The following is a 23,125-nucleotide window of genomic DNA, read 5'->3' as shown; positions in this document are numbered from 1 at the left end:
GCGAATAGCTTTGAATAGCGGCCAATGTTTGGCTCAAATACAGCGGTGGCAGTTGTGTGGAAGTAGTAGGGGTGGGCCTGTCGGCGAATTGTATGGCGAAGGAGCACGGCAACATATCATTAATGCGGGGGTTCTTGCGTTCACTGTTTGAAAAGATACGACACTTGGCGGCATCGTGGTGGTCGGAGCGATTTGGACGAGTGGCGACACTGGTCTATCCTAGAACCGCGAGTTTCGGCTGCGTCGTGGAGAGAGGCGGGCAATACAGACTTTTCGGCGGCGACAAAGGTAAAGCTACCTGATTATATATATATTTTTTAATATTTTAATTTTTATATATATAATCCTTTTTTTTCGATTTTTAATTTAGTTTTATTTGTTTTCTAGTTTATTTATTTTTTGACCCCTTTTTCTTTACTTTCAAATTTTATAGTTTTTTTAATTTTTTAATAATCTCTTTTATTTTTTATTTTTTTTGTTTTTTAAATGGCCAAGGGCCTCTAACGAATCGGCAACGGAGAAACTCCAAGCTTGTGTAGCGAAGTGCTTTAATTGTGATGACAACAATGTTGGCGCGAGGTTGATGGCCAAAGACCTGGATTGGAGAGCGTGGCTCTATGCAACGGTGGAGCGGCCAGAGGAATGAACTACTCTGATACCAAATGGAACGAACAAAGTTCATTCTTCAAATTAAATACTCCAAAAGACTTGGAATATGTAAATCTCCATTGAAGAGACAATAATATATATCAAAAATGTATGAATAAGAATGATGTTACAAATGAGAGCGAGCGACCTACTTATCTACTAGGTAGGTGCCTCTTCATGGAAAGTCATGTCCCATCTAGACATGTCTCTTCAACACTAATTACTAATTAACTAATCATTATTACAATTATCATCATTATTTATATTTAATATATTTTATTCATAACAATGTACCATGGACATGTCACCCCCTTTAGAGATAGAAACCACCTAATAGAGTCCTTGGTTAACCTCCTTTTGCGCTTGGAGACACTTGTACATGCCAAAGCCCACTATGGAAGGGCATGCCACTATGAAGTGCCCACTTGTTTTCCATGATCTATAAGCTCTTTTGCTTGATTACTCTAATGATTTGTTGTACTGAAAGGCGAGGGGACGCATTGGATCTTATGCAAGATTGCAGGGGTCTCCATTTGGGGTTTGGTCTCCCTGTATGAGGTCCAAGCCCCCTAGAGGGCCACATTGGCACTTGTAGGGTGAGCGTAGATTGCCATGGGCCTCCACCATAACAGACAACACTTCATGGATCCCCAACACCATTCAGTGATTGCTCGTGTTCCACCTTTTGGATGAAGATGATGCACCTGCTTCACCATGCCCAGTCAGCTCCACACTTGCACCATACACTTGGTACTTTAATTGTGATGACAACAACGTTGACGCGAGATTGATGGCCAAAGACCTGGATTGGAGGGCGTGGCTCTGTGCAACGGTGGAGCAACCAGAGGAATGAACTACTCTGATACCAAATGGAACGAACAAAGTTCATTCTTCAAATTAAATACTCCAAAAGACTTGGAATATGTAAATCTCCATTGAAGAGACAATAATATATATTAAGAATGTATGAATAAGAATGATGTTACAAATGAGAGCGAGGGACCTGCTTATCTACTAGGCAGGTGCCTTTTCATGGAAAGTCATGTCCCATCTAGACATGTCTCTTCAACACTAATTACTAATTAACTAATCATTATTACAATTATCATCATTATTTATATTTAATATATTTTATTCATAACAATGTACCATGGACATGTCACCCCCTTTAGAGATAGAAACCACCTAATAGGGTCCTTGGTTAACCTCCTTTTGTGCTTGGAGACACTTGTACATACAAAATACCCTTCAACTTACCTCTGCCTGCAAAACACATGTAAGTGAATAATAATCAATAAATTCAAATTAAAATTACAACGCGTACCTAAAGTGTGCTTGTCACTTTTGTTGTTGACTTGTTGCAGCAGTAGACAAAGACTCCCACTCTTGATATAGGCCTGGAGTCTATGCAAGACTATATCCAAAACTGGCCTAAAGATATATACAATAAAAAAATGATGACAGAGCCTAGACTTGTGATGGACCAAGTTCTAAGTACAACAACAGAGACCACTCTTTCAACTATGACAAGACAAGTAACATGAACATACAACATCATATAGATTTAGCAGACTTGGTGTACCAACAAGAATATGTAGCATCAAATGTGTAGTATCAAGAATAGGACATCCAAAATGTGGTATCAAAACTAACTGTGACATATAGAGACATAGAGATATAACCGAGACCCTGTATATACTTACGTTGTCCTACAAAAACATATGTTAGAGATGATACTCAAAATTCAAATGTAAACACGAATCATACATACCTTTTTGTAGGAGACTTACCCTTGACTGTTGATGTGTAGACAAAGACTCCCACTCTTGATATAGGCCTGGAGTCTATGCAAGACTATATCCAAAACTGGCCTAAAGATATATACAATAAAAAAATGATGACAGAGCCTAGACTTGTGATGGACCAAGTTCTAAGTACAACAACAGAGACCACTCTTTCAACTATGACAAGACAAGTAACATGAACATACAACATCATATAGATTTAGCAGACTTGGTGTACCAACAAGAATATGTAGCATCAAATGTGTAGTATCAAGAATAGGACATCCAAAATGTGGTATCAAAACTAACTGTGACATATAGAGACATAGAGATATAACCGAGACCCTGTATATACTTACGTTGTCCTACAAAAACATATGTTAGAGATGATACTCAAAATTCAAATGTAAACACGAATCATACATACCTTTTTGTAGGAGACTTACCCTTGACTGTTGATGTGTGGTCCTTACTGCAGTAATCCTTGAATGCATGCTTTTTCTTGCCTTCTAGGAGTTCGACATTGAATCTGTTGTATCCATGTACTTTTTGGATCTCCAGGGTCTGAAATTTCGTCCTATGGTAGCCCTCTGAGTCCTCTTTCCAACCCCACAAGTCTGATCAAGATTGGATTCTTCAAGAAAGAGTTATGCCCAATCTCCCACGATGACCTGATTATAGACTAGTACAATAGTGCGAACTTGTACAAAATGCCACGTGTCATTGTTGCAACCTTTGGCCTTGAAAACGATACCCAACAAACTAAAATTCGTCCTCTTTCTGTCACTATTTACGAAATTTGAATCCAATGCTCAGAGAGAAAGTTATGACGATTTTCCCAATGTCACCTGTTTGACATGGAATTCGGGAACCTACAAAAACCCTAACTTCCTTGGATCATATCTGTGAAAATATAGCAAACCAAGATCTGAAATTCAGTCACGGCGTTCATCAAGATCTCGGCTCAAATGGGTTTTAATTTTAGCTTCTGAAAGCTTCACAGGCAAAAAAAAAAAGTTATAGCAAAAATGCCACGATGACCTATTTGAAGCCACAAAATCCCTACTAGAGGAGGATATGAGGGTCATTATTTATATGAATGTCTTGAGTTGAGAGGGTCCTCAACAAGTGAACGTTGGACGAATTTTAGGAGCAAAATAAAAACATTATTAATTATTGACTATTCAATGACCACAACCAATTATGAGTGCCATGCCACAAACCCATAGGGTTTTAGCCCACTAACAAGGGTTACTAACCTCAAACACGAATAACTCGCGGGACAAGCAAAGGAGATAATTAAATTCATCGCCAACCAACACTAGTTTGGAGCAATATTTCATGAATATTCCAAGTTAGATTTGTTGAAAGTTGTTCAGACAAGATATACCTCAAATTTCATCATGTTGGATCGTCTTGTTGAGGTAAAGCAACCATTAATTTCTATGGTGGCGACTCAACTTTGGGCTAGGTGGAGACGAGCAGATTCAAAGCAGGGAGCTATGGTGCATAAATTGTGCCTTAATGAGGATTGATGGAGGAAGATAGAATTCTTGTTCAAGTTCACATCCCTTGCATTTGAGCTTCTTCAATGTGTTGTCACAGATAAGCCTTCTTGGGGGGGTTTATGATAGTAAGGATACCATGGTTGAGAAAACTATGGAAATAATTGCACAAGAATCACCTCGTCTTCTATCTGTTGATTTTATGTAACTGATGTAAAGAAGAAAAATAAAATTATTTTTGTAATGCTTGAGTCATGGATTTCATGCTCAAGGAATTTTTTTAGTTAAGGCTCCCATTATGAGCCTTTTGGATTGATAATCATGTCATAAAGTTTATAGGGTCAACGTCAAAGATGAAAGACATAATTGGGCATGTAATTTATTGTAAACGAAAAATTTGTGAACCCTCCAAGACCATGTCACAAGGTCACCTTGAAGTCGGCCTTAAGATAATTCTAGAAAGGCATGCCGTCCTTGTCACTGGGAGATGTCGGCTCATTTTGAGGAGCAAACCACTATATATAGGCAGCTCGGCCTTCATTTGTAGAGAGAATTTTCATCAAGGATAAGAAGGCAGAAAGAAGTGCGAAGTTCATGAAGAAGGAAACCTATAACCAAGCGAAGGAAGGAGGAACATAATCAAGGATATTTTAGGATCCGTTTTGGGTTAATCCACTCCACACGCGTAAGGAATAGATGTTGTCCACTGCAAAAGAAGCTGAGGTATGACAATCAAACTTGAAGGTTGGATCAAGGTAAAAGATAAGGTGGATCTCAAGCCGAGTTGCCAAAGAAGAAGTCTCCATCTAGAGCGAAGATAAATCAAGGTTCAAAGTTGGTCAACCACACGTGCTAGGGTTTCTGAAGTAGGGCTAAAAGTTGCATATCTGAAACAAGGGACCGAAATCTGAAGGATAGCTGAGCTCGTGAGAAAAGGAATCCAAAATCTTGGCCCTATACGGAGGGGATACTTGGAGTGAAATCCTTTTACTCGAAAGTTGTAGAGTGAGGATAACAAGAAGAGCAGCAGATCTACATTTCCTTAAAAACTGAATAAGAAAATTAAAAGCAGTTTATTAAAGGATTCTAGCCGACAGTGTGTTCCTCCTTGTAATTTCCTTCCTCATTAGTATTTATTTCCCTGATCTGCTCTTCTTTTATTATCATTCTTCTGCACTGATGATGGATCCCACTTGGGATTTGAAACGTTGGTGTAAAAATGTTCATACTGTGGATTCTCCGGTCTCTGATTCAAAAGATACAAACCACAGATCTCTTAAATCCAAAAGTTTGACTATTGTTGACTCAAGGAGGAAAAAGTTAAATCAAGAAGGCTTGTGACTTGGTCTTGGAGAGGTTGTTGTGTCAAGGGTCTTGGTCATGGTCTTGGTATTCGTCAATTGAAGTCTCTATAAGAAGAAGAATTCGTTTTGGGTTTTCCTCTCAAGTGGGAGAGGTTTTGGCCATGGCTGATCGCCTACATTCTATGTCTCTTGTCTCTTTATTGTTTATGCTATGGTAGTTATTTGATGAAGAAGAACACTATAATAATCTAATTAAAGAAAGATCTTAATCTAAAGAAGTAAAAAGTATTCACAAGCAGTTATCATTGATAGAGAAATCTCCTAATCTTGATGCCCTAGATTTCTCAACACTACTGATCTAGCACAACTTATGATATATACACATCCCAGCTCTATGACCTCGAGGCATATTTGGAAGCTTCAAGCACATTTTATACTAGATAGGCATGAGAACATGACTCAAAGAGCTTGGATTATAAAGATATCTGAAAATAAATCATCCTGAAGCACATGAAACTGCAGTCCTTCTATCTTAGATCAAATGCAACACAAAGATAATTGCCCATCATTTCGGGGCAAAACATTCCTTTATGATTAAAATATGGTTGGAATCATTATGCAGCAAGCCTAACTCACTAGAAACAGACTTGACTAGGATTCCATTGTCAACACAAGGTTGGATTCTTCCATTTGTGTTTCACATTGTTGTTTCTCTCCAACTATCTCTAAGACTCGGTGCAATGGTGCTTGCTTGTGTGTCATCTTGTATAATTCAGTGTTTGGAATTTACAATATACAATTCTTTCTCTTCTCGCATTTTGTCTCTAACTTCTTCCCTTTGAGCTTTCCAAAGTTGATCATGGAAGGAAAAAACTATTTTTTGAACTAGATATAGTCTTGCACGTCTCACTTAGCATACTAAGGATACCTAATCCACAAAAGTGTGCCAACTCTACTACGTATACCATAACCTTTTTATGGATTGATGAATTTGGATCAACGCTACACACAAATGGTTTACTTATTTATCCAGGTATATCATGATTATGTTTTTTTAGCACCCAAGGCCCCAATAGACCCTCATTAGGGGAATTATGAGGTCTAAAATGGGTCTCTTAAGGAAAAAAATAAAATAATAGTTAAAATAACAATAATAAAAAAGTTGTGAATTTTTAAAGAAAAAGAAAGGAAATTGTTTTTTTTATTGTATTTTTGGCTTATCTCGTTATAGGTTTACTCAAATGTCACGTGTAGAAACTTTTTGGATGCGGAATTAAATTCCACATCCAATGCGTACCACTCTTCATACTTCTAAGTAGAAACTTAAATTCCACATCCAACATGTAGTCACTTTGCATACTTCTAAGTAGACCCACATCGAGAAAAAAATGAAAATACATGAAAAAAGAAACACACTTTGTTCATGTATTTTCAATTTTTTTCGATGCAGGTCTACTCTAAGTATGCAGAGTGGGTACGCATTGGATATGGAATTTAAGGGTCTACTTAGAGGTATGCAGAGTGGTGGGTATGCGTTGGATGTGGAATTTAATTCATTCCACATCCAACAAGTTTATACACCTAACATTTGATTAAACCTATAATGAAATAAGTTGAAAATGCAATTAAAAAAAAGTGGTTTTCTTCTTTTCCCTCCAAAATATTTACCCCTAAGGATGACATCATCATCTTGAATCCTATTGGTTCTTATAAAGTTAATTTTGTTAATACATTTTTCGTTTTGAGGCCCATTTTTTACCTCAAAATTCCCTTAATGACAACTCATAGTAGGGTCTATTTCGACCTCATTTCCTCCAAAGTTTAACCTATTATATGCTACTACAATTGCTTTAGAAGTATTATCCACTTACTTCAAATTAGCTATAATTCTCATCAAGGACATATTACCCTCCTCAATCATGGCCCCTCTTTCTCAGCCAACCTCAAACTTGTGTTGTCTCCTGACAAAATCCCCCACCAAGAAACTAGGTTGACTATGTTATGGAGTATATCCAAGATAGTCTCATACAAGCCATAGATATATTCGCCTAGGCTCGCCAAGACTTTCACAACCTCATCATGCATCCCCTTTGCAACGGTAGAGATTCTTTCTACTATTGTTTTAATTTAGCCTAAGTTGCAGGAAACGCAGGGGGAGGGTCCGTTTCCGTATGGAAACGAAACGGAAACGCGTTTCCACGTACCGTACGGCCTGGAAACGCGTTTCCGGCCGTACGGGCACGTTTCCCGAAATGGAAACGTGCCCGTACGGCCGGAAACGCGTTTCCAGGCCGTACGGGCCCCGTTTCCTCCAAAAAATCACTTGTTTTTTAAATTTTTTTTTTCTAATTAGTTTGTAAATTTTTTTAGGGTTTCTAAGCTGTTCTAGAAACCATTTCTAAAGTTATAAAAGAGCAGTGCCTCTCATTCTCTCATCACACTATTCAGCAAGGAGTTTCTCTTGGAGATTGGCAGTTGTTTCAGTAGCTGGTATATATATATATTATTATATATATTCGCGTTTCCCCGTTTCCAAAATTTAGGGAGGTCGCGTTTCGTTTCGCTTCCCCGTTTCCCCGTTTCGTGCAACTTAGAATTTAGCCAAGGCTTAACCAACTAATTTCCCACAAATTTATTCTCCACCTAGCCTAATTGATGGTCTAAGTTTTCATCCTCGTCAATAATATCACTCCTTTTGCAATCAGAGCGGTCATTCCAACAACTACATATACTACTGCAAATTTCTCCCAATCGCGTGAATTGAGTACCTCCATAACCTCATTAATCTATAGATGCATTTCATCTCCACTGATGTAGGATAATCATTAGATTTCATTTAAAACATTGTCATAATAAAATCTCAAATGGTTAGTGTTGTCTCAAAATCTAGCAGGTCTTGTAGAGGGGTGCTCCACAAGGCAAGCAATAGACTAAGTGAAAACAATGAGATGTGGCCCATTGTCACCGCAGCAACTACCCCCTTCTCTTTATGGACTTTCACCAATGGGAGGCTTCCCAGCAAAAAGGTCACCTATGAGAGATATTCTAGGCTTAAAGGTTTAAGGTGACACTAGAGGGCTAATAAAGGATTACTCTTCTTAAGTACAACCCTTAACCAAGGATAATAAGGCAATTTGCATCCTCTAGAAAGGCCTAATTAGGGCATGCTAGACCTAGGGCTTGAGAAATAACAAGCAAAAAAGGATTATACTAAGGTCAATATGCCAAGAAAAGCTTTCCAAACAATGAATCTTAGCAAGCCAATGGCATATGAAACCTTCAAAAGGTCCTCAAATTGAAGCTTAGCAAGTTTGGGGTTTTCCTAGGAAAAACTAGCTAGGGCAAGAGAATTAAGGCCTAAAATTGATAGATTAGCCACCAAAGAAGGTTGATTTTAAGGCAACCAAGTCTTCTCTTGATGTTGAATCCTTCCACCACCCAAAATTTCTCTTCTAATCCAATTCGCTCCAAGCCCTAGTAAGGTTGCTTATCCCTAAGAGGGTCAAAATTTGGAGAGAGAAGGAGAGCAAAATCTAGTCCTTGGGTTGATGGAGTCAAAGGGTGTGATAGATTATAGCTAAATATTGAAAAGGAGTAAGGATATTTTGATTCCCTAGCACAAAACCCTAACTATTATCTTTGTGAAGGTCACTTGGGAGAGCTAATACAAAAGTTCACCAAGGGGATTTCCATTCACATTTCATTCATGAGTAATGCATACAATGATGATATCTAGATTCTATACAATTGATCTTCAATAATAAATGGTGCAATAGAAAAACCCTAGATTATCAATTCATTCCATACATTAAACAATAAGATTAAAAATTTATCAAATTCAAGGCTCACTTACAAGACAAAATGCATGAACAATCCTTTCATTGATCCAAGATAACTTCTCCAATGCCAAGAAAATAGCTCCAATAAACAAAGTTCTACATAGATTACATCTATCCAAGATACAAGAGGACGAAAATCTAAAAGAAGGTTGCTTATCCTTAAGAGGGTCGAAATTTGGAGAGAGAAAGAAACCAAAATTCAAGTTTATGGATAAGATAAGGTTTGATCACCAAATTGACAAGGCTAGTGCCTAGTTCTTGGGTTGATGGTGCCTTTGGGTGTGATAGATTAGCTAAATATTGCAAAGGAGTAAGGATACTTTTGATGCCCTAGAACAAAACCCTAACTATTATCTTTGTGAGGGACCAGGGTCACTTGGGAGAGCTAATACAACAATTCACCAACGGGATTTCCATTCACATTTCATTCATGAGTAATGCATACAATGATGATATCTAGATTTTATACAATTGATCTTCAATAATAAATGGTGCAATAGAAAAACCTTAGATTATCAGTTCATTCCATACATTAGACAATAAGATTAAAAATTTATCAAATTCAAAGCTCACTTACGAGATAAAATGCATGAAAAATCCTTACATTTATCCAAGGTAACTTCTCCAATGCCAACAAAATAGCTCCAATAAACAAAGTTCTGCATAGATTACATCTATCCAAGATACAAGAGGATGGAAATCTCCAAGGAGGGTTGAAATAGTCACAAGTGATGATGAATAGAAATGAATGAGCCTCTCCTCTATTTATATGAGGTGTAGGGCCTAATATCAGCGTAATGGCACCCATAAAACAAGTTTAATCACAAAATATCCTTGGGTTACAAGCCAACCCACTAGCTTCAACAATAAATGCCCTCACAAGCCCACACATGTGAGCCGCTAGCTCTGTAGGGTTGAGATCATGCATGAAAGAGGCTCCAAATGACATGCTCAAGTGCTATAAGGTGTCCAAGGTGATGTAGAAGCATGTAAAAATCAATATTTCAAGGTTGGCCCTCAAATTCACCTCAGTCGTTGTTATGTGGTCCCAAGATTCAGTTGGGGCACCACAAAGTGGTCTCCATGTGTCTCCAACTGCTCAAAGTGGCCTTTTTTGCTCCAACATTGAGGGCTTCTCAGGTGAGACCATCCTCATCTAGGCCCTAAATCAATTGCCATCCATCAATTGGTGCCCAGGCCGACCTGGGGTCATGTTGGGTCCGGGTGGGTCATCCTGAAGAATCATCAAATCCGGTGCAAAGGCATCCAACGTCCCTGGAACATGTGTCATATGTTGCTACTGCTAGGAGGCCCAAGAGTCTCAACACTTCACTTGTTTGTGCCAGTATGCTTCTCTAATATCCTGGGTAACTGTGGAGAAGGTGCCCAAGACATGGGGTATTGAACCACCTGATAATCACAACACAGATTCTAGTGAAAGCAACCATTCATAAGGGATAAAGATTATTATTGCATCTAAGCAAACCAAGCTTGAATGTTATAGGCTATTTAATACTTCAAATAAGGGTCCCCTTCCAAAATCAAGGCCTAGATATTGAAATGGTGTTTTCTCCCTAGGTAGGAGTGGTTAAAGGACAACCCTGTTAGGTGTATCCAGCCCCTAAGGGGAAGCAACATTTCCTCAGTCCACCTTTCAATTGATAGGTGCTAGTGAATAGTAATGATGGTAACGTAGGGGATAAGACTTCATGGCCAAGTGTCATGGTCAAGGGAACTGACCAATGGGGGGATCTATATCCTGAGTGTATAGGTGTGAGGAGGAAGCATTCACGGATGCATGAGCTACCAACTCAGCCATTGTTTTTCCACCCCTCTTATGTGCCTTTTACCTTTTCTTGATTTTTCTTTGTATTATTACTCATAGTTCAATGGTTAGAGCTTGCTTTGAATGATGTGGTAATTGTATTACCCCTTAATGATGAATCAGTGCACTGTTTATAAGGGTTGGGACATGCAAGGGTTCCCTCTTTTGATGAAATGGTGCAACATGTGCTCAGGAACCTTATGATGGCCATATGAGCAAGATAGAGCTCATGCTAGGCTTTTGCACATGTGCTAATTCTTATGTCCCTGGCCATCTTTTGCATTTTGATATTTTTTCCTTTAATTTTGCTATGGCCATGATACCAAAAACAGTGGAGGAAATACAATGGCCCAATGCCCTTCTAAAACAGTTATTGGCTTTACCCATTCATCCTAACACCAAATAACATTCAAATGGTAAACACACATACTCTTGCTAAGATCGTCAAGCATGACATAATTAATGTAAACAACAATTGCTAAAGTACAGACAGCCTTCTAGCTATCAATTTACAGAGTGGCATTGCCACCTCTAGACTCTCGCTGAGAGAATTGTATCCAAGATAAAATGTCCACACGAAATACTCATCTGCTCCCTCTAAACAAGGTTTTTAGCAATATTACAAACCCAAAGAGATACTTCCTTGGTCAGGATCTTACAGGCCACTCCCGGCAAATTGATAGGTCTCCACCATAAGGCTACTTATTTTTAATTTAGACTTCCATAGTTTATATCACATTATGTCCTTAATTATCCTTTTTCCAACATTCAAAGGAGCAAAGTAAAATATTTGCGTCATTGGTGAGTGCATCACACGCTTAATAGGGCATTTTCACTATCAGTCACATTTTACAAAATTATGGATGTGGTTTAAAAAATAGATAATTTAAAATAAAAATAAAATAAATAAAAATAGGTGTCTTAATTACCTTAACGTGAATTCAAAATTCTACATAAACAAAGCAGCATATGGGATCAGCAAACAAACACATGAAAAATTATTGCCGAGTCATATAGCATGCACTAGATATGCTTCCAATGTTAAAACAATTGAATAGGATAGTTACTGCTTTATTACCTGGATTCCAATGATATATTGTTGTTGTCCCAATTCAAGCAAAAGATGTCTTAACTTAGTCTCAACTTGTGAATGCACAGGTGAGTCAAATATCCATCCACTGTTTTCTGTCAATTCGTTCCTAATGTTTCCACTGTTTAGTACAGCCAATTAAGATCACAGTTATTCATATGAAATAACATTAGAATTCTATCTCATCACAAATATCTTAAGGCAGTCTATAGCAGAAACAAGGAAATACTCTATCCAATAAATGGAAATAAACCTTAGATTATAACTTCAATTTAGGAGTTTAACTCACGCCATCAAGGTGGATTCAGCAAATGGCCTCATAATGTCAAAATACACAATGTGTACATCAAGTAAAGAAGAAAGTCCTGAAGATACAATACACAAAAAACTCAATTATTTTCTGGAGTCAGTGACATCACTGATCAGAAAAATACCTATGAAAATGCCTATATTGATAAGAAGTGCCTTCCCTAGGGAAAGTATTTCACCCATGCTGTCATGACCCGTTTTCTACTTTTAAGGGCAGGATAGCATGCTGAGGAATGACTCTCAAATCATACCACGTTATTGTAACAAGCTAGCAAAAGAAAGCAACTGCTAGTGCACAAGGTAAGAGAATAGACTCATAATTTGACTGACCCCGTAGAAGATTCAAAACTCGCATAAATATGACAGCATCACCTGGAAAAGCATCAACCTGCATAGTAAATACCAGTCATATAACAAATGAACATCAAGTGCATCACAAAAAATTCCCGAACAAAATGAACATAAATACTTTAAAACATGAAATCCAAGAAATCAACATACACAGAAAAGCAATGCTTAAAATTCAAAAAAATTGTTTGCCATACAGGATTGCGGTGAGCACTTTTGTCATACTTCTGCATCTTTTCCTTGACACTCTTCATGTTACTTTCCCTTTCTTTATTCAAAGCTTTCACATTTTCCTGACAAAGGTATATTCAAAAAAGTCACCAAAGAGAAAGACATCATAACAAAGTAAAATTTCAGGATGAATTTAAATTTCGAAGCAGAGAAAATAACATACAAGGGCTTCTTTTGCTGGAGTTGTCTGACGGAAAAGCAAATTAATAGCTGCCATAGACTCTTCTGGCACATCCAATCGTAAGCGGAGGCCCATCTCTGTGAAAGCTGATAGTAAAGCTGCATAATCCTTCTGCAAAATTACAATTTCATAATTAAATGTAAATTGATGCACAATGAATACTTGATTCAGATGCACACTAAGCAGAATAGAACCACCACCTCAACAGCTGCAACAACCACGACTCACATACACAGCCACCAGATTATGGCACAACAAAATAATTAAGAAAATCAGACAATGGAAATACACCTAAACCATTCATACACTTTGGCACGATAATATAGGCATGAAGCTTACTACACCAGCAAATAATCAACAAGTGAATAACAATCTACCAACCATCACCATCTAAACCCCTTTAAAACCTGAAGGTGGGATAATAAATCCAAGGAACCTGAAGCATTCAGTTTGTTCATATCTAAACTAAATTAGTGTACCAATTTTGGGAAGATGGGAGAGAGAAGAAGATGATCCACTGTAAATTATTGGACCTTATGCACATAACTACTAGTGCTCACAAATCTGACCATCCATGTCAATGCGCACCCAGACTAAACTAGGTTGTCAGCATGCAACCAAAAGTGAAATCCAAGATAGCATGAGAATTTTAGAATAGCACAACTGTCACAGAATGGAGTTGCACAATTGGGCTATAAACTTATCTGCGACAACACCAAATTGCCATTATGATGCATGAGTGAAACTCACCACTACAATGTAGACCCTACACAGATGATTCCATGTAACTCTACACCTCTGATACAGTGACTACAGTGTGGACATACTTAAACAAAATTTCCTTGAATACTCTCATAGACACAATTTATTCAGTTAACAGACTCGGTCAATCTCTGACTCCTTCCAAGCTCAAACCTCCCCTTTCAGGAGTCATTGATCGCCAACAACTATCCAGCCAGTTGGGGAAGCTTAGCTTGAATATGCAAGGTGTACCACTTGGCAGCTTGGGATGACATTTATTCCATCCCAATCCAATAAAACTTTAGGCTTCCTGGTGTGTCTGCCCACTCCTTACACTATCAAACCATTGTGCACTAAAACTTAAATTTGTTGTCCCATTTTTCTTGAGATGAAAAAATTAAATAATAGAACCATTTAAGAATTGGGACAACAATCTCAAGGAGGCAAATTTGGAAGAAGCAGCACATATTTTGAAGCATATGGAGGCCAGTATTACTTGAGAACCTAAGCTACCGTAAATGCAGGCCTAACCTCCCCGAAACGCTGTTCAGCGTTTCGGATCCGGAAACTGGTACAAAACGCCTAAAAAACGGCCTGGATACATATCCGTAGCGTTTCAAAAATTCTGAAACAGCAGGTTAGAATTCGAAAACGTTTTTAGGGCATTTTTTGTAAAAATCATCTGTTTCCTCTAAATTTTAATACGTTTCAAAATTTACGGAAACGGATCCGGCCAAATCAAAAGCATATTTTGACTTTTCAAAACGGATCCGCCAAAGATAAAAAAACGTATCATGATTCTGGCCGTTGAGAATGGCTTTCCACATTTGATTTTCACTGTGTGATTTTTTTATGAGGCGGCGAACTTTTAGGTTAACCGATCAACGATAACTTTTACCGAGCCGGCATATTTTTGTCATTTTCCTGGAGCCCGCGAGCTAACTGTGACTGTGGAGTGAGCTCGCAAGCGACTATGCAGTGTGAGTGTGGAGCCCTCAGCCCGCGAGTCTGACTGTGAGACTTGAGTCACGAGTGTGGAGCCCTCAACCCGCGAGCGAATATTAGTGTGGAGCCCTCAACCAGCGAGTTGAGTGTGTCATTGTGGGCACCCAAGCCAAGCCTAATAGTGTAAGTAGGCCATGTTATGGATGATTAAGTTCAAGGCTCATTTTGGCATGACGATAAGTATAAGTCCATAGAAACAAATTGCTAGTTGTTATTGTCAAGTAATGCGTCTTACATCTTCCTATAGTCATTTTGAATGCTCATTTTGGCATGGTGATAAGTATAAGTCCATAGAAACAAATTGCTAGTTGTTATTGTCAAGTAATGTGTCTTGCATCTTCCTATAGTCATTTTGAATGCTAAAGCCTAAACCCTCTGCTGGACAACATTTTTCACGCCGTCTTGATTCTTAACTATTTTTGTGTGGGTCGAAAACTTGAGCGACATGTTCTTACCTCAGAAGGCTATATGACCAGCACTTTTTCCATTGATCAATCTGGATCAAACATTTAATTTATAAAACAGAGTTCTGGACTCAGAAGTTGTCTAGATATTGTCTCGTTTCTTTTGTGATGTTCATGATTTTTTCAGTAATATATCCTGAATTATGATGTTTCCCATTTTTTTACAGATATTTTATAGGGCTTTCATTGCTTTTTTCAGTTCTTTTCCAAACATAGAGCCAGTTGCTCATGACCTCTCTTTCTGGGCCATAACAAATGGTTAATGTATCGACCTATACTCATTTCTTTCATAAAACTAGTATAATGGAAAATGACTAGGACTCTACTCCAAAGATGTTCAAGGGAAGTTGTTTTGCATTAGCATCTCTGTTTTGTTGGTTGTTTTAACTCTTTTATGGGAACTTAAGATTAAAAGTTGGAATTTATCTGCAAAGCTGTTTTTCTGTGCAGTATAGATTTTGCAGATTAAGGTTGTATGATTAATATGCTATGCTACCAGGATTGGGATACGGATACGGATACGGATTCGGATCCAGATCCAGATCCACTAGTTTTTTGAAAATCCAAGATCTGGATACGACAAGGATACGTCACGTACAAAAAAATAAAATATAATAATATTTTAAAAAAAATTAAAAACACTTTAGAGTTCAAAAATATTGATGGTTAATAATTATCAATACACGATTTGAATTAAATAACATATATATATCAATACACAATTTGAATTAAATAACTAATATATATATATATATATATATATATATATATATATATATATCAATAGACAAAAACTAAAATATATATGAGATTTTAAATATTCATTTGAAAGCTACATATATATATTATTATTATAATATTATGTATATATCAAAATATCAATACCAAAAACTAAAATATATATGATTTCTTTTAAATGTTCATTTGAAAGTTAATGGAACTGAAGCATATGCAAAGTTAATGGCTGGTATTTATATATTTATTTCAAATTATATAAACGCTGATAATTTATCAAACTGATAATAATAATATATAAACGCTATGGGTAAACGCACTTCAAAACAGGTTTTCAAAAATGGGAAATTAACTGGTTATCGTTTCTAAATAATGCGGCTGTGGTTATAAATTATAAATGCCGCTGTGGTTATCGTTTCTAAATAATGCAGCTGTGGTTATCGTTTCTAAATTATAAACTATAAAATGCGGCTGTGGTTATATAAAAAAAATGTGGCTGTGGGAAAGATTTCAGCACACTGAAATGGCAGAACTTTAACTAGCGTAAAAAGCGAAAACCCTCAACTCCAATGCATACACCCATTTTAATTTTTAACTTTTTCGGGTTTCAGAATTTGGGCAAAAGTTATGCGGGTTCCGGCTTTATACTGGACATACGTTTCTGGCGAGGAGGAGCCGTTTCCAAAAAGTGCACATCCGCCACCTGTCGTATTTGGCACGAATTCCTGCGTATCCTGATCCGGATCCGGATCAGATCCGAGGATACAGAGATCTTTGCCCCTCTGCTGCCGGATCCGGTAACGTAGTTAATATGTGGTTACTTATAGGCTATAGCCTCACATCTTGATGGAATCAACTAAGCAGCAACAAGTGTGGGATATCTATTATGTCAAAGTCGCCCAGGAATTGCAACTAACCACTGAAACCTCCATTGAAACCTGTTGCTGTTTGTTTCTAATTTAATAGAGTTTTCATGGGCAGTGTGTGCTAAGTTGCTCTTCCTGCTATAAACCTTTCGAAGCTCTGCAAGCATCACATCTTAAAGAACCTGTATTCTCTCCTTAGATGGTGCAATTATGGAGTAGCTTTCTGATTTAACAATTCTGATCTTTTAATAATACCTTCCTTGACCACCTTCATGTAATTATGGGGTACAGATATCACCTTTTGCCCCAGTAATGAGTTTATACCATCATTTGATCATCATTATCTCAGCTCTTTTCTTGTTCCACCCTAAAGACAGTAACAACTTCATGCTGGCTCTCTTCCTTTGCTGGGTATTAACATGTATGTGCTCACTGCTACATGCTCAAAAAACAGTACAACCCTCCTCTATATGAGGAACACTGCAAGCTCTACACAAGGAAATAGAAGAAGTAAGAGCATTAAAATTTAACAGTGGCTTTGAAACGAACAGAACGCTTGTAACTTGTTTTGAAATACATATTTGTCAATTTTATTTTGCAGTTTCATTTACATCATCATCATGGCAACTTCAAGTTCAGCCATTCGTGAAGCAGAGGAAGTGGAACATGAAATCGAATCTGCCCCTAAAGATGATCCAAAGTCACCACTTTGGAAATATGTAATTATTGTTGGGAAGATCCAAGGAAAGGGATCATTGGCATGGATTTGCAGTGAGTGTAAGAAGGAATATAAGGGATCATACATCGGGTTAAAGCACATTTACTTGGGTTAAAATGTAATGGGGTTCGAATATGCAGTGGCCCACCTAAAGAGAATGCGACAGATGGGAATGGTTTAAGCAAGGCAAAACTTGCAAAATATCAAAAAGAACAAGATGCGGCAGATGCTAAAGCAAATGAGGCAAATCTTGCCTCTCAATTAAAACATCCAACAAGGTTGGGGGCATCTTCATCAAAGCCTCCACTTCATTCTCATGGAATTATTGGTTCAAAGCAGTCTAATTTGGGACCACTTGAAAGGAGTTTTAATAATGATGCTCGAGAGACAGCAAATGTAGCTATAGGTCAATGCATTTATGCAAATGGCCTTCCCTTTAACATTGTGTGATCTCCTTACTAGGCAAAGATGATAAAAACAGTGAATAAATCCCCAAAAAGGTACAAGAGCCTTGGGTATGAGAAGGTTGCACCACAATGTTGAGTGCTGAGAAGTTAGATTTGGAGGCTAAATTAAGCCCCATTCATAATTCATGGCGCATTTCAAGGGTGTCCATCATTTCTGATGGATGGAAAGATCAAAGGAATAGGCCTTTGATCAATGTGATTGCTCAGAGCCCAAAGGGGGCAATGTTTTTGAAGGCAATGGATTGTGAGGGGCAGGTGAAAGATTCCCAATTCATTGCTGACATCTTGATTGAAGCAATTGAAATGGTGGGGCCAGATAATGTTGTCCAGGTTATAACTGACAATGCGACAGTGTGTAGAGCAGCAGGCCTAATTATTGAAGGCAAATATCAACATATCTTTTGGACCCCTTGAACTTCATTATACCAATCCAAGTATCACAACATATTACAGCAGAATATAAACAGCAGTAAATCAACACGTGCACAAATATAGAAAACTTTTCACAAATTTTCAACCCAACTTCGTTATATTAATCAAACTGATAATACAACAGCTTATGGCTCCCGTACCAAGGATAATGGCCCTCATACATCATTGATACAAAGATTACAAACAGGGCCTGGTGTCTGTTGTGATGACCATCAATCTTCCCAGAACAAGATACTCTGACCATCTGGTTGTAGTGTGCTCTCTCAACTCCTCTCAATTGTACCTTATACACATCTACCTAGTCCTTCCGCTCCTGATCTGTAACAATAAAACTCTGCCTCTATCAATGAACGAGCTCCATCAGGTCACTAAACTCAGCTCCACCTGCTCTCTCGATGATCGTTAATCCTTCAGCATGTGGACCACTGAAGTTGCACCTAAAATTTTTTGAAGAATCCATGCCCAAGGATATGTTAGAGAAGACCCTCACTTACAGAGTTCCAAATTTCATCGGGGCTTCTAAGCCCTTTCTCTCTCTTTTTTCTTCTTTAGTCTTCCGATTCTACAATCCTACGGGGATATTGTATAAATATCACTAGCATGATGAATAAATCCATGTAACAAGCCTAGGGTGTTGGGACTCAATCAACAAGCGAGTACACCTTGGAGTGTTTTTTTCACTTGGTTAATTATTCTCCCTTTTCAGCATCAAATAATTTCCTAGGTTTTCTCACTCACCACATACCCCAAATCCAGGGTGACAACTTGAAGGTTGAACCCCTAATGCATCTTAGTGTCTAGGGTCAATGTATATTACCATGCTAGGGCATATTTGAAATTTCACGGAATTTGACTAAGTCTAAGTAGGATTTTTAAGAATTAAAAATTTATAGCAAAAAGGGATTTTTTAATTAATTTCTATGTAATGATGTAAATAAGTGGTCCTAGGAAATGTCTGGGGCATGTGACTATTCAAAATTCATCCTCAGAGACGCAACATTATCCTTAGACCCACTTTGAGGGTCAAAAACTGACTTATTGTCCCTCAAAAGCCGATTTTTCTAATGTTAGTGGCAAAAATGAAGAAAACATTATTATTTTTCGAAAGTCAAAAAAAAAGTCAAACAAGTGACAAGGCCAATTCAATGAAGGTCAAAGATGATGTGGCAGCCATGTGGGGCCCACCACATAAGGTACAACTCAGGTCAAAATCAAAATGCCTAGTGACAAGTCAAACTGGTCCCACGTTGAAGTTCATACGCATGGCTAAGACTTTGATTTAATTCAAAATCAAATGGTATGGCATATTGTATAAAGGTAATATGAGTGGGGAGTGGACTCCACCTCACTCTCCCTATATACGTATAATGCATTACAAAAGGCCGCAAAGACTCCACGTAATGCCCAGTCAATGGTCAACGCAAGGAGGAGATACGTTGTCAATGGAATATCAACGAATAGTTTGGTGTAATATTTGGATGAGAAGATTGTGGAGTCTCCATTTCCTCCATGCAGCGTCAAACCAAAAAATACGCACATGCCATAAAGAATGTACATGTTGGACAATCAAAGTTATACGCACAACAACAATAGAAAATCAAAGTTTCCACGCACCGGATATAGCTTAGATTTCATGGACATTGTACTTCCAAATTTTATGAGTTAAACTCCCAACATTTCAACGTATCTCCACTCCAAGTTTAGCTGCCAAATTTGACACCCACGGAGGTCCAAAAACGAAGACATGTGCAACAACATTTGGCACTTGTGTAGAGGATTTTCATTGAAGATGATTGAGGGATGTGCTCCCTTCCACCTGCCTAAGTTGTACACATGGCAATTCATAGAAATTTGCACATGGGACAGAGAAGAAAATGTTGCCACAACTCAGAAATTTGTTGACAGTCACCTACAGTAGTTGGTTACACTTGGACTATTTTGATGCCACTTGCAAATTCGTTTTTGCTTTGGGATTGCCTCCTTCTCCAATTGTCAATTGCATTCTCTCTTCGGATTGGCTCCTACACTTCTATTTAAGTGAGCCTTGGATTCTCATTTTGTATCTTTGTAACAAGCTATTGGGCTTAAGGAGACTCTGCTAGATTGTGTACTTACTTTCATATAATAAAAGACTTTTGGGTATTATATCTCCTTCTCTTCTTGAGGTGATGTTGGTCTAATTTATGTGCTTCACTTTCTATATGCAATTTGGAATATGTTAGCTATCATCTTGCCAATTGCTTTGGATTAATACATGCAAGTTATTTTGTGTTCAATTTTTTATTAGAGAAATACTCTAGAAGTGAGGAGCACTAAATGATTTTAGGAGGAATCTCTAGCCTCCTCATCCATTGTACTATCTAATCCTTGTATGAATGCTAACATCTCTTTCCAAGTGTGTAGAAATATATTTTTAGAGTTTGTTAAAGGATTACTTGGGCATGGAAGACCTCTCCAATAGACTAACTCACTCTCAAGCTCAAGGATTGAAGGAACCAATCGATTTTGCCTCAAGGATACCATCAAACGAAGTTAGAAAGAGGAAGTTTCCTTTCCTCTAGCCTACTTGGATCACACAATAATTAAATTCAATATTTTTCTTGATCAACATCTTGTGCTTCAAGGATTTTATTTGCTACCTAAGAGCTTAAATGATAGCTAAGCAAAGAGGAGAGTTTACTCATACTCTCAATTAATTTTTCAGCTAACTTTTGACTTGTTTTGTAGCCCACTAACTCATTTTTGTGGCAGCTTGAAGGAAGATTTATTTGAGACATCTAACACACCATATGCAGGACCTATTGGCATAGCATTTGCAACCCTCTTTGTGACTATTTGCAGCTCTATTTGTGGTTGTTTGCAGTCTCATTTGTTGTTGTCCCAAAAGTCCTAAAGGCTGACATTTATCCCAAGCAAATCCTGGGCTCGAGGGAGACTTACCCTCACTTCTTGCACATTTTTCTTGTTTGTTGAAGACTGCAATTTTTGGGACAAAATCAGAAATTAGTTCCCAACTTGTAAGAGAGGATCATTGGCTTCTTGTAGCCATCTCCCTTTGTAAAATTTTGTTCCCATTTCCCAAGGGAAGGATCCTAGTGACTAGAAATCGAATTTTATTTGGGAAAAGGAGCCCAAATCTTGAAGTCTTCCTCTCACATATAAAGAAAGCTCATCATTGTATTTTCTCTCTAAAAAAAGGATTAATTTTCATGTGAGGGAGCTTGGTATTGTTCCCATGGTATCTCTTCTCCCCATTTGGAGGGAGGGTTTTTGCTCGTGGGTGGACTAATCATCTTAGTTTAGTTTCTTTGGTTCCTTTGCTAATCTCATTTTACTAAGATCACTCATGCATGATTAGTTTTCCAACATAGCACTCATATCCATTTTCATTTTAGCATACGTTTGACATTGGTTTATGTTTACTATTTCAATTTCTTGAGTACTTGCATTGAGCAATCTATACAACACATGCAATATTTATTTTGATGCAAGCAAGTATTTTACACATTGGCAAGCTTAAACTAGTTTATTTTATCCATCCATTTTGGTTTCACAAGTCTCTTAAGCACTTTGTTTTATCATTGTCTTTAATTTATGTGGCATCTTGGTTATTATTGAGCATTCTTGTGTCATTTGAGCAAATTTGGCATTGATTCTATTTCTTGCAAACCAATTTGGAGCTTGTGGAGTTTCACTTTCATTTCCATTAGAAGATATTGGTATTGTTTACTTGAGCATTGTCCATCATACTCAAACACCAATACTCTTTGTGGAAGCAACAACATTTACTTAAGCATTTCACTTAGGCACATTTTATTACTATTTGGCATTTCTAAAATTAACCTCCAACTTAAGTTGGTAACTTGGTTGTATAGACTATAGGGACCCTCCACACCTATTGACTCCTCACTGTGAGATCCGGATTTCCGGGCGAGGGTGAGGTCTAGGGATAGGAGTTCAATTGAAACTTGCTTTAAAATACAACTAATAAAATAAATTAAGATCACATCTACATCTCCACTTTACTTTAATTGCAAATGCAATCCTCTTACATATGCTATCTTGGATGTATTTGAAATTTTGAAGTATTATTTGCAAATATCATCCTTATCTCAAGAAGCATTTATTTTATAGTGCAAGTATTGTGGGTCTTTACTCTTGCAATTATCAACTTCCTCATACTTAGAATATCCTTCATTGGTGCAACGCTATGCATGTACTTGTTACTTTGATGATCATTTAGCTCATAAGTAATTGATGTCATTATCTTGTCATTGAGCATTTTCTTTCAAGTACTATTTTCTTCATAGCTGCAATTGATGTTTACATGCTCATCTTGGTCTAACATTCGATTTTGCAGGATTATTTATCATTGTTTCTTGAAATTTATTTTGAGCAAGTATGTGTCATTTACTTTGAAGCACTAATCCATACTTTGAATATATCACTAAATATTGCTCATTTATTTATATACTTGTTTACAACTTGGAATCAAGTTATCTTTGATAATGATAAGTATTTCTTTCTAACTTTAGTCTCCTAGAAACTCACATTTCCTTCATTAACTTTCTTTTAGGGACCACCCCCTTTAGCTTAACTAGGAAAGAGCTTTGACGGAGAGTAGGGATTAGGT

General features: G+C 37.5%; 1 protein-coding gene across 2 annotated transcripts in view; it reads right to left on the bottom strand.

Moving 5' to 3' along the window:
- Nucleotides 1–23,125, bottom strand: part of LOC149178575 (ABC1 family protein) — a 218,264-nt gene that overhangs the window by 133,330 nt on the left and 61,809 nt on the right. For both annotated transcript variants that reach the window (XM_089420387.1, XM_089420388.1), the window contains exons 10-14: nucleotides 13,047–13,175; nucleotides 12,850–12,945; nucleotides 12,635–12,692; nucleotides 12,285–12,360; nucleotides 11,984–12,116 (exon numbers count right to left, since the gene is read on the bottom strand). In XM_089420387.1, the coding sequence (XP_089276513.1) occupies nucleotides 11,984–12,116; nucleotides 12,285–12,360; nucleotides 12,635–12,692; nucleotides 12,850–12,945; nucleotides 13,047–13,175 (492 nt within the window). The remainder of the gene's footprint in view (nucleotides 1–11,983; nucleotides 12,117–12,284; nucleotides 12,361–12,634; nucleotides 12,693–12,849; nucleotides 12,946–13,046; nucleotides 13,176–23,125) is intronic.

Source organism: Pinus tabuliformis, chromosome 4_1 (genome assembly GCF_031772625.1).
Source record: "Pinus tabuliformis cultivar Carrire ecotype Pingquan chromosome 4_1, CPIR1, whole genome shotgun sequence".
In the NCBI taxonomy this organism is placed as follows: Eukaryota; Viridiplantae; Streptophyta; class Pinopsida; order Pinales; family Pinaceae; genus Pinus; species Pinus tabuliformis.
Note: the sequence above shows the minus strand (reverse complement) of the source record. Positions and strands in the feature narration are given on the sequence as shown.